This window comes from Gymnodraco acuticeps, unplaced genomic scaffold (assembly GCF_902827175.1).
Source record: "Gymnodraco acuticeps unplaced genomic scaffold, fGymAcu1.1, whole genome shotgun sequence".
NCBI lineage: Eukaryota > Metazoa > Chordata > Actinopteri > Perciformes > Bathydraconidae > Gymnodraco > Gymnodraco acuticeps.
Window position 1 is genome coordinate 5,988,771 of NW_022990023.1, and position 17,869 is coordinate 6,006,639.

Genomic DNA, 17,869 nt, shown 5'->3' on the forward strand with positions numbered 1-17,869 from the left:
TCATCTGAATTTTCCGAAACAAGTTTAATATTCTGAAAGCCAAGACTTTGTTTAATTGAAACCAGATGAAAACAAACTGTAACGGACCCTGCCGTGTTATCTATGATTACTATACGCGTACATTCATAATGTCAGCCGGAGGGAGGGGGGGCGGCGCTGCGGAAGAGCAGATTGCGAGTGAGAGGTGCCTGTCATCTTCCCTTTACAAACTTCAAACATGTATTTATCGTGTGATTTTGGAAATAAAAGTTTCATATTCTGAAAGCCAAGACTTTGATAATTTAAAATCAAACAAAACACCCGAACCCCGAAAAAATAGTTTTTTACGCAAATCCACGTTTATTTTGAAATGAGCCGCTGCGACTTCCGACTGATTTCGATAGAGCGGGTCCCAAATGTAAACCCACCATACCAACCTCTGTATTAGTAACCTACTGCAGGTAGACAACATCATTCATGCCTTTTATAGGACTGACTGGAGTTGTGTACATTGTGCTGTTTCCTCTGCAGGCAACACAAGCTTTACAACAAGGAGTTGTACGCCGACTTCATCGCTGCTCAGATCAAGACTCTGTCATTTCTGGCCTACATTATCCGCATCTACCAGGTACACCTGTCGGATTTAAGCTTACACCGTCAATTATTGAGTTAAATGAGCAATCCTGCCTTACAGAAATGTGTTGTTAAAGTTGTCATTTTTGTTTTAAGTCTCTTCTTGCATTATGTGCTTTCTCACCAGTATCTTTCAATGTGTACTACACACACACATATCATTTGTAAATGCTTTCGTGTTGCATTCTCTTGTCAGACTCAGCTTGATATTATTTACAAGTGAAAATCCCCCGCATAAATATGAAGACATGGTAAATCAAGCCGGCGTGTTTTGAAGGATTCTTGACATAGTTTCTCCTCGTGGGCGTCCGGTGATTGACAGAAAACAGAGTGTATTATAATGCGCTCGCTGATATAGAGACACTGGCGCTCGGAAGAAAAAAGATAAAACAAGACAATTAGAAAATGAAAATACGACTGTTTATTTACTGAGCTTTTAGATTGAGTTTTCACACTGCATGACAGCACAAATAGCTTCCTCTGAAGATAAAGTGTTAAAGGCAGTAAACAATCTGACAATTGTCTCTAACTTAAAAAAAACATAGAAATAATTCAATTTGGGGTTTTAGTGAATAGTTGTTTGTGTTGTTATTGACACCCTGTCTGTCCAAGTTAAATGAAAAAGTATCAAATTCAAAAAATATTGAATAATCACTCCAACATTTCTCTTGATTGATGTTTTCATTTCTCTTGGCCTAGCATAGGTTGCCTTAACAACAGGACTAATATGAGTTAATATGACTTTCACTCATATCTCTTCTTGCATTGATGTTTTAATTCAATATGGAACTCTTTATTTCCCTAGTAAAGACATTTGAGCCATTCTCTTGGCCATAGCTTGCCTCAGTAACAGGACTAATATGAGTTTATTATTTGTATTGCTTTCACTCATATCTCTTGTGTTTGCACCTGACCAGGACCTGGTAGGGAAGTACTCCCAGCAGATGGTGAAGGGCATGCTGCAGCTGCTGACCAACTGCCCCTCCGAGACCGCCCACCTCCGCAAGGAACTGCTCATCGCCGCCAAGCACATCCTCACCACGGACCTACGCAGCCGTATGTACTCACACTCACACTCACACACACACACACACACACACACACACACACACACACACACACACACACACACACACACACACACACACACACACACACACACACACACACACACACACTCACACACACACTTATTTTCTCCTCAGTAAAAGTTAAAGAAACTTTAAGGATAATATAGTTTAATATATTCCTCTTGGTCAAGACATTAGCAGCCTACATTATTGCAGAGAATGTTAAACTCTATTTTGCACATTTCACACTGAAATACATTTTTTATAAGCTGTCAACCCGGCTGCAAAAACCCCCATTATTGATTCTGTGACTGAGCAGTGAGACTGACTGAAATGGAATAAAAGCTCAACCACAACCACCCATCAGGGGAAACTTGGTCAGCGATAACACATTTTGGACAATTTTCTGCCTTATATCGTGAGTTACTTCTGGGCTCAAACCATTTTCAGTCATTTGGATCAATTTCGTCGAGAGATTTGACATTGTGGAGTTGCAGAAAACTGAGGAAACTATCTAACCATAGGTTCTGCAGCCAATGTTCTGTCTCTCAGGAAGGGACAGTTACTAATATATTGAATAAAAACACATTTTTCGATATCTTCATGCACGTTTTTGTCTTGTAAAAATGAATTGTTAACACCATATACTGCAACAAGTGTAGTAGGGGTGCAACAACTAATCGACTTAATCGATTAAAATCGATGACCAAATTAGTTGCCAACTAATTCAGTCGTCGATTCCTTGGTGACGTCATCACGTGTGTTTTACGCGCCGTTAAGCTCCAACGTTATCGGTCTTTTTATCGGTACTGGAGACATTTAAAAAATATATGTCGTGTATTATTGCTACAAAAACATTATATCGCAGTCTTAGTGTCGCCAACTCGTTGCGTCTATGGTGTATTTTCGATCTTTCCTGTGTGCGAGGGGGCGGGGCAGTTTACACACACACGGCTGCTACATGCAGCAACACACTGCGGGGATGGCGGAGAGAACGCGCTCCGAGGTGTGGTTAAACTTTACCCGTCTCGATGTGGACGATGCTCGTTGCCAATAGTGTAATAAGAGTTTAGCATGTAAGGGCGTTAACACGAGCAATTTGTCTAAACATTTAGCAAAAGTGCTCCACATTCAGACGGAGGAATGCACCGGGTTCGACCATCTTTCTAGCAGCTCTGTAGCCCCATCACGAGCAACGTTTCCACGTCAGCAACACACGGAGATAACAAAATGATACAAGCATGGGTTAATGATTAGAGGTAACAGAGTTATTTATTTTGTTAAAGTTTCAGCTATTCTGTTTACAGTTCTGTCATCACATTATTTAATACGATTTGTTAAAACATTGTTTCTTTTGATGTGAAATATTATTTATTTAATTTAAATAAAAAACTGTTAATTCTGTCCACAATTTGTTTAGTTAATTTAATAATATATGTATTTTTGAATCAAATATTCATCTTTAATAATAATAATAATAATACATTTTATTTCTATAGCGCTTTTCTTGAACCCAAAGACGCTTTATTGTCTTCATTGTTAGTTTCCACATGCCTAAAACAACCTCAAGCTAAATCTAAAAGTTGATGGCTAAATAAGAGCGTTTGAGAAATTGTGCAAGGCATAATAGTCCGAATAGTCGATTAATCGTTTCATTAATCGATAGATTAATCGATTATCAAATTAGTCGTTTGTTGCAGCCCTAAAGTGTAGTAGGGACGCATAATTAATCAAAATACATCGAAATCGCAATATTCAAAGCGCAGGAACCCCAATATTTTGTATATTTTGTTGTTAAAATACCATTTTGAAAGAAGTACTGTGGCGCTGCAGCGATATCTTGACCTACTACATACTTACTGAAGCAGGCTGGTTTAGGGCCGGGACTTTAACGCGTTAATTAAGATTAATTAATTACACAAAAATTAACGCGTTAAAAAAATTAACGCATTTTAATCGCACTTATTTTTGCACCGCGGAACGTTTCTCACTGGATGAGTTTCAGGCGTACCGATTATACTGGAGCACCAACTAACGTTCATGACTTCAGACAACAACAAACCACAGTGAACAACAGTGGGAAATGTTGTTTTAAAAAACGGACGGATGGAAGCGTCGATAAGAGCACGGTTGTGTGCAAATTATGCAAAAAGGAATTCGCATATCACCGCAGCACATCAAGCCTCAAGTATCACCTCAATGCAAAACATATAGCAGCTAGCGTGGAAGCTAGCGTGGACGTTAGCCTCTTTTATCGCGTTCACACCAAAAAGAGCCGGTACTAAAATTAGTTCATGAGAACCTTTTTACCCCCACGAAAGTCCCTGCTAGAGAGCAGAGAGCTGCTAGAGAGCAGGGACTTTCGTACGGCTCTCTTGTGAGAAAAGAGCTATATTTCTGATTGGCTGGGCGGATTGCAAACCACGCCCCGTAAAACTCCCAAAACGTTTTGTGAAGCCGCCATTGTATTATCCTCGCATTAGCATTATTAGCATTAGCCCAGCGCAGAAACGCAGAGAGACTAACTTATGGCAACACAAAATAAAACATGGGAGCGGTGGAGATGAGGAGGTGTCGGCGTTCTGGCGATTTACTCGGAAGGCTTCAGTAGAAGCTGCTGGGAGTCCCAGCAGCTTCTACTGAAGCCAGTCCCCAACTCCGGGGACTTCCGGCCGGGGACTTTGGGCGGCAGTATACGCCGTGAAGTGGTTTGCGGCCTGCCAGTAAACCCAAAGCAGAAGAAGAAGAAGTGACGTCAGCGGCTTCATTTGCCTAATCCACCCCCAGGTTCAAAGAGTTCTCATGAACTAAATTCTCATGAACCTTTGTGGGAAAAGTACTGCGGTGTGAATGCGCCTAATGGTATACTAAAATCCATGTGAAAATGTTTTGCTTCTCACTGTTCTTAGGTCAAATATTTATATGTGATTAAAAATGCGATTAATTTCGATTAATTAATTACAAAGCCTCTAATTAATTAGATTAATTTTTTTAATCGAGTCCCGGCCCTAGTACAAACCCTTTTGAAATCACATTGAGATCACAATAACATATTTTTCAATGATAATAAAGATGAAAAATGTATCAAAATATGCACCTCTTTTGTGAAGAAACATGTCTACCCCATTTTGGGTTTCACCTCAAATATTTGAATAACAAAAATATATGTTATTGTTTTTCAGAGTTTATTCCTTGCATGGACAAACTCTTCGATGAATCCATCCTGATCGGCTCTGGTTACACCGCACGAGAGACTCTGAGGTGAGTTTTTTACCATCATTTTCAATAGTGTCAGTATCTCTCTCTCTCTTGTGGTTGATTTCTCAGCCAGGTGCATGGTAAGTGTCCTAGCATATTAATCAGGCGTTTCTCAGAGCTGCTGAGGTTTTCAGGGAAGCTAACTCGGCGCCTGCAGCAGAACTCACTGTCAATTTGTCCCGTACACCTGCATCTCCGGAGGGCGTGCTGACATCCCTCCTCAGGTCGATTTCAAAGCCTTGTTGACCCTCTTCAGATGCCAAACTGGCTCACCTCATCAACAAAATAGCTGTCATTTCACATTAGGGCTGAATTGGAAACAAGGCAGTTGGCAGGACTATTAGTGTCAGTGATTAGCTCCCTTTCTCCTCCACGTCTCCCTCGCAGTGTGTTGCATCCCAGAGCTGCTTTCCATATCTGTCAAAACTTTTCCTGGCTTATCCTTTCCTAAAACTAGTTTTTTAGAAAATGTCAGGTAACTGGAGCCGGCTGTTCGGTTTCTACTACTATTAAGTCATAAAATATAATTAAAAATAATATATATTCTGCTCATTTTCAGGTTCATATTTGCATTTAGTGTCTCTACTGGGACATGTCTCCATGCTTTAATGTTAAAAAATGTCTTTATTTTTCTCATACTGCCTGTGCTGCAGCACCTCTTTTCACCCTCTGTCTGAAACCAGAACCGAATCTTCTCTGATTGATTAGCTGGCCTGCTCTGTTGTGATTGGTCAACCGATTAGAGACGTCCCACCCCTTAGCCACGTACAATGTATTGGAGCATCAGCCAATAGAAGTGCGTTTGGCTGTTACATAGGAACTTAAGGATTTTAGCCTTTGCAGACCATTTATAGGCACACAAACCAATATAACACACTGGAGCAAAGGGACATAATACCATTGAATTGTGCTCCACATGTCATAGTTACATGATTCCTTTTCCTCTCAGACCCCTGGCCTACAGCACCCTGGCAGACCTGGTGCATCACGTCCGTCAGAACTTGCCCCTGACAGATTTATCCCTAGCTGTGCAGCTCTTTGCCAAGAACATTGATGACGAGTCCCTTCCCAGCAACATCCAGACCATGTCCTGCAAGCTGCTGCTGAACCTGGTGGACTGCATCCGCTCTAAGTCAGAGCAGGAGAACGGCAATGGGCGGGACATCCTGATGAGGATGCTGGAGGTACGCAACACAGAGCATATCAATGATGCATATTACATATACTTTAAAGGGGAACTATTATGCAAAATCCTCTTCATCATGTCTCTTCTACATCAACATGTGTCCCCTCTTCTTCATGTCTCTTCTACATCAACATGTGTCCCCTCTTCTTCATGTCTCTTCTACATCAACATGTGTCCCCTCTTCTTCATGTCTCTTCTACATCAACATGTGTCCCCTCTTCTCCATGTCTCTTCTACATCAACATGTGTCCCCTCTTCTTCATGTCTCTCCTACATCAACATGTGTCCCCTCTTCTTCATGTCTCTTCTACATCAACATGTGTCCCCTCTTCTTCATGTCTCTCCTACATCAACATGTGTCCCCTCTTCTTCATGTCTCTTCTACATCAACATGTGTCCCCTCTTCTCCATGTCTCTTCTACATCAACATGTGTCCCCTCTTCTTCATGTCTCTTCTTCATCAACATGTGTCCCCTCTTCTTCATGTCTCTTCTACATCAACATGTGTCCCCTCTTCTCCATGTCTCTTCTACATCAACATGTGTCCCCCTCTTCTTCATGTCTCTTCTTCATCAACATGTGTCCCCTCTTCTCCATGTCTCTTCTACATCAACATGTGTCCCCTCTTCTCCATCAACATGTGTCCCCTCTTCTTCATGTCTCTTCTACATCAACATGTGTCCCCTCTTCTTCATGTCTCTTCTACATCAACATGTGTCCCCTCTTCTTCATGTCTCTTCTACATCAACATGTGTCCCCTCTTCTTCATGTCTCTTCTTCATCAACATGTGTCCCCTCTTCTTCATGTCTCTTCTACATCAACATGTGTCCCCTCTTCTTCATGTCTCTTCTACATCAACATGTGTCCCCTCTTCTTCATGTCTCTTCTACATCAACATGTGTCCCCTCTTCTTCATGTCTCTTCTACATCAACATGTGTCCCCTCTTCTTCATGTCTCTTCTACATCAACATGTGTCCCCTCTTCTTCATGTCTCTTCTACATCAACATGTGTCCCCTCTACTTCATGTCTCTTCTACATCAACATGTGTCCCCTCTTCTTCATGTCTCTTCTACATCAACATGTGTCCCCTCTTCTTCATGTCTCTTCTACATCAACATGTGTCCCCTCTTCTTCATGTCTCTTCTACATCAACATGTGCCCCCTCTTCTTCATGTCTCTTCTACATCAACATGTGCCCCCTCTTCTTCATGTCTCTTCTACATCAACATGTGTCCCCTCTTCTTCATGTCTCTTCTACATCAACATGTGTCCCCTCTTCTTCATGTCTCTTCTACATCAACATGTGTCCCCTCTTCTTCATGTCTCTTCTACATCAACATGTGTCCCCTCTTCTTCATGTCTCTTCTACATCAACATGTGTCCCCTCTGTGGAAAGAGACTCTGAAAGCTTCAGGAACAAAGATTCTCTCTCTTTGTGTCCTGATCCATTTCTATAAAAACCTGTCTGAAAATGAGCTGATCAGATTTTGGCCACTTTGTGATGTCATAACGATGTGTTGTCTTGTGTAACCATTAGCCAATCAGCAACCAAGATAACCCCCCCCCCCCCCCCACCTTATCACCTGAATCTCCTCCTAGAGCACCATTGTGTTCTTTGTAACCAAATGTCTCTCAGAGGGGCGTGGGGAGGGGCTCCTTATTTTCATCTAAAGTAACAGACAGAGAATCAGCACTTTGGAAACAGAGGGGATTATGGGTAATGCTGCAATTATCTGTTTGGTTTTTGGAGCCAAACACTTCAGAGACATGTTTTGTATAGATCTGAGACCTATAATGTATTGATGAAAAACAATATAATAGGGGACCTTTTTAATAAAGACATGTTTATTTTTTCACTTCCTGTCTCCTCAGGTCTTTGTGCTGAAGTTCCACACCATCGCACGCTACCAGCTGGTCTCCATCTTCAAAAAGTGCAAGCCCCAGTCAGAGATGGGTGTGGTCGAACCAGGAGTGTTACCTGGTGTACCGGCCACACCCACTCCATCCACCACTCCGGCCATCTTACCTCCCGCTCCTCCCACACCCGTCGCTGCGGGGCCTCAACCTCCATCAACGTCCTTAGACAGAGCTGGTGAGAAGGAAGACAAGCAGACGTTCCAGGTGTCCGACTGCCGCAGCTTAGTGAAGACTCTGGTGTGCGGGGTGAAGACGATCACCTGGGGCATCACGTCCTGCAAAGCTCCAGGAGGTGAGAGGACACGGATACATTAGGCATTAGGCATGGCATACAAATGCCTATCTATCTTAAATTGCTTGAAATGTACCCACATCAGTGTTTCCGCCAGACCAGGGCTGACGGCATGACGCCCACCTGGCGGAAACGCTGACCTACATGCACTCTCTAACTTCTGTCTTTTTAAAATCCTCTTTTTCCAGAGGCCCAATTCATTCCTAACAAGCAGCTTCAGCCGAAGGAGACCCAGATCTACATTAAGCTGGTGAAATACGCCATGCAGGCCCTGGACATCTACCAGGTACAGCCAATGAATCGTGACTTTACAATCTCCAACTTTATTTGTGCAATGACAAAATAGTTGTCTCATATCGAAATTCTTTACATGTGCGTTCAGGAAGACAGGGCTCTGGTAATTAGTGATTTAATTCCAGCAACATCCCAGTGTAACAGCTGTCATGCTTTTCCTCTCCAGGTTCAGGTTGCCAACAACCAGCAGACGTACATCAGGGTGGCAAACTGTCAGACTGTTCGCATGAAGGAGGAGAAAGAAGTCCTGGAGCATTTTGCCGGAGTCTTCACCATGATGAACCCTCTCACATTCAAGGAGATCTTTCAGACCACTGTGCCCTACATGGTGGAGAGGATCTCCAAGAACTATGCACTGCAGGTACGTGATGTCTTGCACACAAACAGGAAATGGGGTGCTTTTATATCATGTTTTTATTAAACAAGAAATTATCCATTGTGCTCAAATTATATTTCTTGTATTCTGTTGTTTCCCAGATTGTGGCAAATTCGTTCCTGGCCAACCTGTCAACGTCGGCTCTGTTTGCCACCATCCTCGTGGAGTATCTTCTCGAGAGACTACCAGAGATGGGCTCTAACGTCGAGCTCTCAAATCTTTACCTCAAGCTTTTCAAACTCGTATTTGGCTCCGTGTCACTGTTTGCTGCTGAGAATGAGCAAATGCTAAAGGTAGGAGGATTTATTTGGTCTTATTTCCAAGGCTGTGTAATTGTTTGACTCATTACTAATATTAAACTGTCCCTGTTTCTTCAGCCACACCTCCACAAGATCGTGAACAGCTCCATGGAGCTCGCCCAATCAGCTAAGGAACCCTACAACTACTTCCTGCTTCTCCGAGCTCTCTTCCGCTCCATTGGTGGAGGCAGCCATGATCTTCTCTACCAGGAGTTCCTACCGCTTCTACCTAACCTGCTGCAAGGTAACGCCTCACATACTCTGAATTAAAGATTAGTTGTATGTAGGGTTGCACGGTGTACCAATATTTGAAAGGTACCGCGATACCCTGCCGTTAAAAACGTTACGATTCCTCCGTTTCATTTGTATCGGTACTTTAAGAATGACGGGGAAAAGTACTCCGGTGAGAAAGTGCCGTTTTAATAAAGACCCGTGTGTGTTCAGCGCTCTGCTTCCACTCCCTGCAGCCGTGCCTGCAGTCCCTCCCCTCTCAAGCACGCTCTAAGTGCCTCCCCTCTCAAGCACGCTCTAAGTGCCTCCCCTCTCAAGCACGCTCTAAGTGCCTCCCCTCTCAAGCACGCTCTAAGTGCCTCCCCTCTCAAGCACGCTCTAAGTGCCTCCCATCTCTCGTGCACGCTCCAAGTCCCTCCCCTCTCTCGTGCACGCACTAGCTGCCAGAGCATGTGAGAAAGCGAGAAGCATTGCAGCAAGTGGGAGTGCAACTGCCGCTGCGCTTCGGCTTGTTGACAAAGAAGACCCCAGAAGCGAAAAACAAAAAAGTTGTTTATAGATGATGCTTAATTGTATTTAATACAAATTGTTGTCAATTATTTTATTTATTGTTCTCATTGTTTAAAAGTTTGTGTTCTGGTTCTGGTGTGAAATATAAAGCACAATAATTACATTTAAGACCGTTTCCCTTTTTTTAAGAAAAGTATCGAAAAATAATCGGAATCGAATTCTTGACTTGGTATCGAAACCAAAACGTTGGTATCGTGACAACACTAGTTGTATGTGACAACACTAGTTGTATGTGATGAGTGTTGAAGACGTACGCCCCTCCGTTAATACCTCCTCCTCGCCTAATTAATCCGCCCTTTCCATGCCATTAGGTCTGAACATGCTGCAGAGTGGGCTTCACAAGCAGCACATGAAGGATCTGTTTGTGGAGTTGTGTCTGACGGTGCCGGTGCGTCTGAGCTCCTTGCTGCCGTACTTACCGATGCTGATGGACCCGCTGGTTTCTGCTCTCAACGGCTCTCAGACTCTGGTCAGCCAGGGCCTCCGCACCCTGGAGCTGTGTGTGGACAACCTGCAGCCCGACTTCCTGTACGACCACATCCAGCCCGTCAGAGCCGAGCTCATGCAGGTGGGGGGGTGTTCCTATGATCCTAATGGCCAATGCAAATATTTCTAAGCTGCCTGGCCTGACACTTGTAGATCCAAAAGCTTTATGTAGTCCCTGTGTTCCTCCAGGTTAGTTTCCATTTCTCCATGCACTCAAAAAAAGGAACATATATTGTGTTATTTCACCTGTTCTCACAGATGACAGAAAGGTAACTTAACACACTTTACCCCCACTTCTTTAGAGAAACTTCTGAAGGTTATCCTTGCAAAACTGTTTTTTTCAAGAGTTAAGTCAGTATTAGAATATAGATCACCAGCATCTTGTTCTCACTTGTCTCTAAGGGTCCTCATTGATTTATATCGACTCATTGGAGCAGTCACAAGGCCCTTGGCATACCTGCCCTCTAGTGGTAAACAGAGGACATTACAATATTTCCAGACACACACACAACCAGGATCAATCACACACACCACTTTACTACAATACTGCTGAACTGTGATGGGTGATTCATTACTGCAATGACAAGTCCTGTGCGACTTATAAGCTCTCCCTGCTTTTTGTTGACTTCATTGTGGTGTAGATTATCACATTATATGTTGCTTGTTAGACGCTTTTATCCAAAGCGACTTACATACTCAATACTGTGGACAATCCCTACAGAAGTGTCTCAGGGACACAACGACATGCTGACTGCAGTGGGGTTTGAACCTGTGCTCCCCTGATCCTAACACCAACGCACTGTGCCACATGTCTCCCCATAGATGTAGTCTTTCATGACTGTGTAGACATTGATTCCCTGCTTTTAATTATGGTTTACCCCCTTATTCTGTTTCCTATCAACACTGAACAGGGGGTCCGCGGGTCTTAAAAAGTATTAAAAGTTGATAAATCAATTTAGTGAAAATTAAGGCTATTAAAAAGTATTAAACGGCATTTTCCAAGGTATTACATTTTGTAGCTTGTTTTCAATAAGTATATAAATGGTCCAAAGAGGTTGTATTCTACAGTGTGCCTAAATGTAATCATTGCGTAGGTGTGTAGTGTGATTCTGTGTAGTTTATTTATGGCATCCCGTTGGGTTTGACGTCATCTGAACAGGACATCGCACGCTCACGGCTTGATAGCGCGAAGGTCCGTTTACGCCGGTTGTTAAACAACATCGTTATGGGGAAATGCAAGTCTGCGTCCAAATGGTTGGAAGATAAGGAGGAAGGACAATCAATACTGTATATAGTCAATGTGAGGTAAAGTGTGTCGCCAAGGTAACCGGTTAAAACTCAAAGTGGCGATGAGGTCTTAAAATGTGTGGAAAGGGTCCAAAAAAGGTCTTTAAAGGTTTTACATTTGACTTCAGGGTTCCTGCACATACCCTGATGAGGCTTTTAACTCCTCTCCTTCTCCTCCTGTGCTGCAGGCGTTGTGGCGTACCCTTCGTAACCCGGCCGAGAGCATCTCTCACGTGGCCTACCGGGTGTTGGGAAAGTTCGGTGGCAGCAACAGGAAGATGCTGAAGGAGTCTCAGAGGCTGCATTACGTGGTGACCGAGGTCCAGGGGCCGAGCATCAAGGCCGAATTCACCGACTGCAAGGCGTCCATACAGCTCCCCATGGAGAAGGTAAGACCACCCTCTCAGTTATAACTAACTAATCAATCCAAAGCGTCTGTCTTCCCCCTTTTAACCATTCTATTTCAGCTCGACAAAAAGGAATTAAACGTAAAATAGCTAGATACTCTTCATTATTGTGCTCCATTGAGAGCAATACATCCTTGTCGTGTGTGTGTGTGTGTGTGTGTGTGTGTGTGTGTGTGTGTGTGTGTGTGTGTGTGTGTGTGTGTGTGTGTGTGTGTGTGTGTGTGTGTGTGTGTGTGTGGTGTGTGTGTGTGTGTGTGTGTGTGTGTGTGTGTGTGTGTGGTGTGTGTGTGTGTGTGTGTGTGTGTGTGTGTGTGTGTGTGTGTGTGTGTGTGTGTGTGTGTGTGTGTGTGTGTGTGTGTGTGTGTGTGTGTGAATTAAATTCATCTCCTGTTTCTCCTCCTCATCCCTAGTCAGTAATCATCAATCTAGTGTGGGCCACCATGACAGCATTATTTACTCTCACTAATGGCTGCTCCTTCTTTCTGGCTATCCATCTGTGTGTTTGCCATCATCATCCTGGGCAAAGGCAACACACACTCACACTCTCACACTCACACTCACACACACACACACACACACACACTCACACTCTCACTCTCACACACAGGCTGAAGGCTGAATGCTTGAATCTCTAGGCTTATGATTGAGCCATATGGATAGTTGGCACATTGAGGGAGAGATGGTTTAAAGTGCTGTAAGGTGAACGGAGAGATCAAATAACTGTGATTTGGAAAACTTGAATCTCTTTAGGGTAGCACAAGTAAAACACTGGATTTTAAGCAGCGTACTTTACTTTCAAGCCCTTTTTCTAATTCTGTTCTACTCCTTGAATCTCATTTTTGTAATGACCGCTTGTAAGTCAGTCTACCAAAAATAATCAGTGTTTTGCATTTAAATTCACATCTAAGTACAAGTGATAGAGTACTATTCATAGCCTTAGTCCTGACAGAAATATCCTGAAACACTGACAGGTCTACAACTCAATTCTGCTCTGCCCTTATCTCTCCCCTCACCCTCCCTCTCCTCTCCGATACTCATCATCTTCTCCCCTCCGTTCTGAGTGGCATTAATTAGCTCATTTTCTCCCTTTCTAAGTGCCTGTGTGGGCTTGTCAAGCCATAATGTGGAAATCATAATGACCTTTGCTTGGCCAGATGGCGCCCTGTGTTACTTCCTGCAAATTAATCAGATATATATAGTCGTGAATCGCAATTTAATTCCCCTATGAATCATATGGATTTTTTGACATTTTGCTACATGGGAACTTGTCGCTTCAGAATAATAAAATGGTTTGTCTTGTATGTTTCTTTCAAGGCGATAGAGACGGCTCTGGACTGTCTGAAGAGCGCCAACACGGAGCCGTACTACAGACGCCAGGCCTGGGAGGTCATCAAGTGTTTCCTGGTGGCCATGACCAGTCTGGACGACAACAAGCACGCCCTCTACCAGCTCCTCTCTCATCCCAAGTCAGTCAAACATCTGTCCTCTGGCTGTGGCATGTGTCTGGATTGTTTGGTTATTGTGGTATTTTAAATAACCATACGATATGTGGGGATTATCCACATTTTTATGGGCAGCCTCCTGAACCATATAGTATTTATCACCACATGTAAAGCAATGATGTCATTGGTAACTCAAAGGCGATGACGCAATAGACGGAAGCTTTTCTGGTGCTGAATACACGAACAGTTCAAATAGACACATGCATTTGCAATACAGGTGTAGGTGCACACATGCATTGCTCAAGGGCACCTCTACAACAACCAGTCCACACTCCATATTACTTATGTCTGGTTGGGACTTGAACCGGCGTCTTGGCTCCGTTTACAAAGCCAAGTCCCTGCAGACTCAGCTACTAGCTATATAACGTTAATTTAAACAGTACCGTGCCAACAGAAGCACTGCTTGGATGCAAAATCCATTTATTTTGGTTATAAACGTGTGCCAGTTTGTTATTGTGTAGTTTTAATGAATTATTCAAGCTAGATTTGAGATGTGTCAAATATATTTTAAGGCACGTCCTTCGCAGTGCATTTACCAACATACATTCAGTGGAAATTGCACTTCACAATTCGCAGAAGAAGATCAAATCGTATGGATTTGACTCTATACACAGCCATGTATCTGATCCCCTCTTTAATCTTTACTTGATTCATCTTGACCGTGACGTATATCCCCGCCAACTGCTCACTCCCCCACCCCAGTATATCGTCACATCTCCACCCCCACCTGTTGACGTGCCCCTCTTTCAGCCTCTCACGTCACGTCTTCACCTCTTTCCCCACCGCACACTTCCTCATCAATTCCTTCTCAGAGTTGCTAATTACACCCCCCCCCCCCCCTCTGGCAGGCTTCACTGCGAGGCACAGACACGTACATGAAGAGACCAACAGGATGGGTGGTTTGTCACATTACCATCATTGATCCCCGGGCAGGGGGTTAATTGACTCTCTGCTGTCTGTTGATGCTTCACCATGGCCCTTACACTCTCCTGTCATTACGCACTGACACACACACATGAACATGAATGCGTCCGTGTGCACATTTCTGTGGGGATAATGAAGTGTGTCAGTTATGATCAGGAGGCCTGCCCCTTCCTCTTCTACCATCTTTCGATTTGCAGCGTCCTATTTCTGTCTTTTGAAAGATTTTGTCTCCCTTTTCTCTCTCTGCCTCCCTTAATCTTCTTTACCAATCTCTGCTTCAGTTTGTGGTCGCTCAGTATTTAGAATTTCAGTTTTAAAAGGAAAATAACACAAATCATTAAATGCCATCTATCTGACATCCTGTCAAAGTAGAGGGCGGCTCTACTTTCTCTGACCCACCAGCCTCTTCCCTCTCCTCTCACCCTTCCCTCCCTTCCACTTCTTCTCCCTCCTCCTTCAAAGAGCAGGTCTTTTAAATGGCAATAATGAAATGAAGCGATCCATCAGGTCTGCCCCTGGCGTGTGGCATTATAAAACACAAGCTCAAGCATGGAGAAAACAGCTGCCCAATCACACCAAGGCCCTGTTGCCTTCAGCTGCAGTAAATAACACAAATACCAACGGGGGGACAAAGAAGGAGGCAGAGGAAGAGAAAAGGAGCTAAGGAAAGGAACTATAAGGTCAAAAAGATAGAGTTCAGTGTTTCCCACAGAATTTGATTCTATTTGTGGGGGCACCGCACCCCCCCGGCAAGAAAAGCAAAAGGCCCCTTAACCTATTCGGGTGGCCCACGCATCCACCCCCCCTCAAATAATAAAATACATGCGAGTTCATGGCTACTGTAGACAACGTTCTTGTTGCTCTGCGTTGTTAATGAGTGAGACACACCGGCGTTGAGGATCTGTGGGGTTTATTCTCCCAAAAATATCATTTACAATTTAGGCATTTAGCAGACGCCTTATTCCAAAGCGACTTACAATGACCAGTTAACTGAGGACTAAGTGCCTTACTCAAGGGCACACTAGTGGTGGTGTTCCAGGCGGGATTTGAACTCGCAACCTTCCAATCATCAGCCCACCTCACTATCCATTAGACCACCAAAATAAAAATAAAAATGTATGAGATCCATTTGTGGCGGCCGATATTTAATTGTGGCGGCCCGCCAAAAATAAATCAATGTATGGGAAACCCTGGAGTTAGAGGTTTAGGGGCTGCAGACCAGAGGTGGAAGAAGTAAATATGTAAAATAAAGGGTAGTGGAGTAAAGGGTATAACATTTTACCTACAATATGCAGTGAATTAAAGAAGTATAAAGTAACATAATGTAGAAATACTCAAGCAAAGTACAAGTATCTACATTTTGTACTTAATTGCCGTACTAGAGTATATGTACTTTACACCACTTCTGCAGACAAAGCCACCTGGATATACATTTTCAAATATGAACGATTTTTAGCTTTGAAGTTAAAGAAAGTCACATTTCCACATAGTATAGTTCCCTTCTTAATATGTAATGCTCTTATTCATTGTGTCTTTTGTCCCCCATTAGCTTCGCTGATAAGTGGATCCCCAATGTCATCATCTCTCACCGCTACAAAGCTCAGGACACGCCGGCCCGTAGGACTTTTGAGCAGGCTCTGACGGGGGCGTTCATGTCGGCCGTGATAAAGGACCTGAGGCCCAGCGCGCTGCCGTTCGTCGCCAGTCTGATCCGCCATTACACCATGGTGGCCGTGGCCCAGCAGTGTGGTGAGGGGCCGCTGCTCTTTCTGCTCTACAGCTAATATTAGCTCTCTGTTAATATTTTATTAAATACTTATACTTAATTTTGACCAATATTGCAATTGCGATACGAGTCGCTTTATTAGAGGTAATCATCATTTTCGAAGCATTATGGACCTTCTAATTAAAAGATTTTTTTAGAACGATCTGTACTAAACAAGGATTTAAAATTAAGTTTACAGAATACCATTTGTAAAACCGGGACTTAATCACAATACTTTTAGATATTTTCACATTTATTGCCTTTACCAAATATTGTGCAGACGAATTTACATCCATATATTTCAGTACAATCATAATTAATTTCCACTTGTCCTCCCCCCGTGACCCCAGGTCCGTTCCTGCTGCCGAGCTACCAGCTGGGCAGCCAGCCGAGCACCGCCATGTTCCACAGCGAGGAGAACGGCTCCAAGGGCATGGACCCGCTGGTTCTGATCGACGCCATCGCCATCTGCATGGCCTACGAGGAGAAGGAGCTGTGTAAGATCGGAGAGGTGGCCCTGGCCGTCATCTTCGACGTGGCCAGCATCATCCTCGGCTCCAAGGAGAGGGTACGTCACTGGGAGGAGGGGGGTGGAGGGGGTCAGTAGTCTGTCAATGTAATAAAGACATCAACACTTACTTAACCATGCTATCAACTAAGCTATTTATATATATATATTATTACACACCTTTCATTTTAAATGCAGTTTTTATCTAATCTTGAATCCATGTATATATTTGACTTATTTCTGCATTTTACTCTTGCTCCATATTCTTGCTGTGTTTTTATTTTTTGTTCATGTCTTTACTATACTGGATGTTGCATAGCTGGAGGAGACTTTAGATTTTCCTAGCTATCATGCGGATGACAATAAAGCCTTTAAATATTTGAATCTTTAAATATACTGTTTTGCAACTATAATAATCCTATGGGCATTCATATAATGTCTGAAATTATTTAATTTTCAATGTTTTGCTAGATAACCCCTCTAAAAATAATTATTCTAAGCAATTGGTTACCTGTATTCACATATTGAAGTTTGAGGTGACCTTCTGATAAACCTTTCGATAAAGTTTAGATCATATTCAAAGTTTTTTACATTTTTGAACTATGTATTCATATTTAAAAGTCCTAAAATGAGAATCAGTTTATCACCCTGTCCACTTCTCCTCTCCTCCTCTTCTTCAGGCGTGCCAGCTGCCCTTGTTCTCCTACATTGTGGAGCGTCTGTGCGCCTGCTGCTATGAGCAGGCCTGGTACGCCAAGCTGGGCGGCGTGGTGTCCATCAAGTTCCTGATGGAGAGACTGCCTTTGATCTGGGTCCTGCAGAACCAGCTCACCTTCCTCAAGGCTCTGCTCTTCGTCATGATGGACCTCACGGGAGAGGTTA

At 43.4% G+C, this 17,869-nt stretch overlaps 1 protein-coding gene across 4 annotated transcripts in view; it reads left to right on the top strand.

The window, feature by feature from the left end:
- Nucleotides 1–17,869, top strand: part of trrap (transformation/transcription domain-associated protein) — a 119,026-nt gene that overhangs the window by 6,166 nt on the left and 94,991 nt on the right. For all 4 annotated transcript variants that reach the window (XM_034214292.1, XM_034214293.1, XM_034214295.1 and 1 more), the window contains exons 10-24: nucleotides 511–607; nucleotides 1,530–1,668; nucleotides 4,865–4,943; nucleotides 5,890–6,124; nucleotides 8,002–8,338; nucleotides 8,527–8,624; nucleotides 8,799–8,993; nucleotides 9,110–9,301; nucleotides 9,386–9,551; nucleotides 10,420–10,676; nucleotides 12,070–12,270; nucleotides 13,603–13,754; nucleotides 16,264–16,463; nucleotides 16,830–17,047; nucleotides 17,668–17,865. In XM_034214292.1, coding sequence (XP_034070183.1) covers nucleotides 511–607; nucleotides 1,530–1,668; nucleotides 4,865–4,943; nucleotides 5,890–6,124; nucleotides 8,002–8,338; nucleotides 8,527–8,624; nucleotides 8,799–8,993; nucleotides 9,110–9,301; nucleotides 9,386–9,551; nucleotides 10,420–10,676; nucleotides 12,070–12,270; nucleotides 13,603–13,754; nucleotides 16,264–16,463; nucleotides 16,830–17,047; nucleotides 17,668–17,865 — 2,764 coding nt within the window. The remainder of the gene's footprint in view (nucleotides 1–510; nucleotides 608–1,529; nucleotides 1,669–4,864; nucleotides 4,944–5,889; nucleotides 6,125–8,001; nucleotides 8,339–8,526; nucleotides 8,625–8,798; nucleotides 8,994–9,109; nucleotides 9,302–9,385; nucleotides 9,552–10,419; nucleotides 10,677–12,069; nucleotides 12,271–13,602; nucleotides 13,755–16,263; nucleotides 16,464–16,829; nucleotides 17,048–17,667; nucleotides 17,866–17,869) is intronic.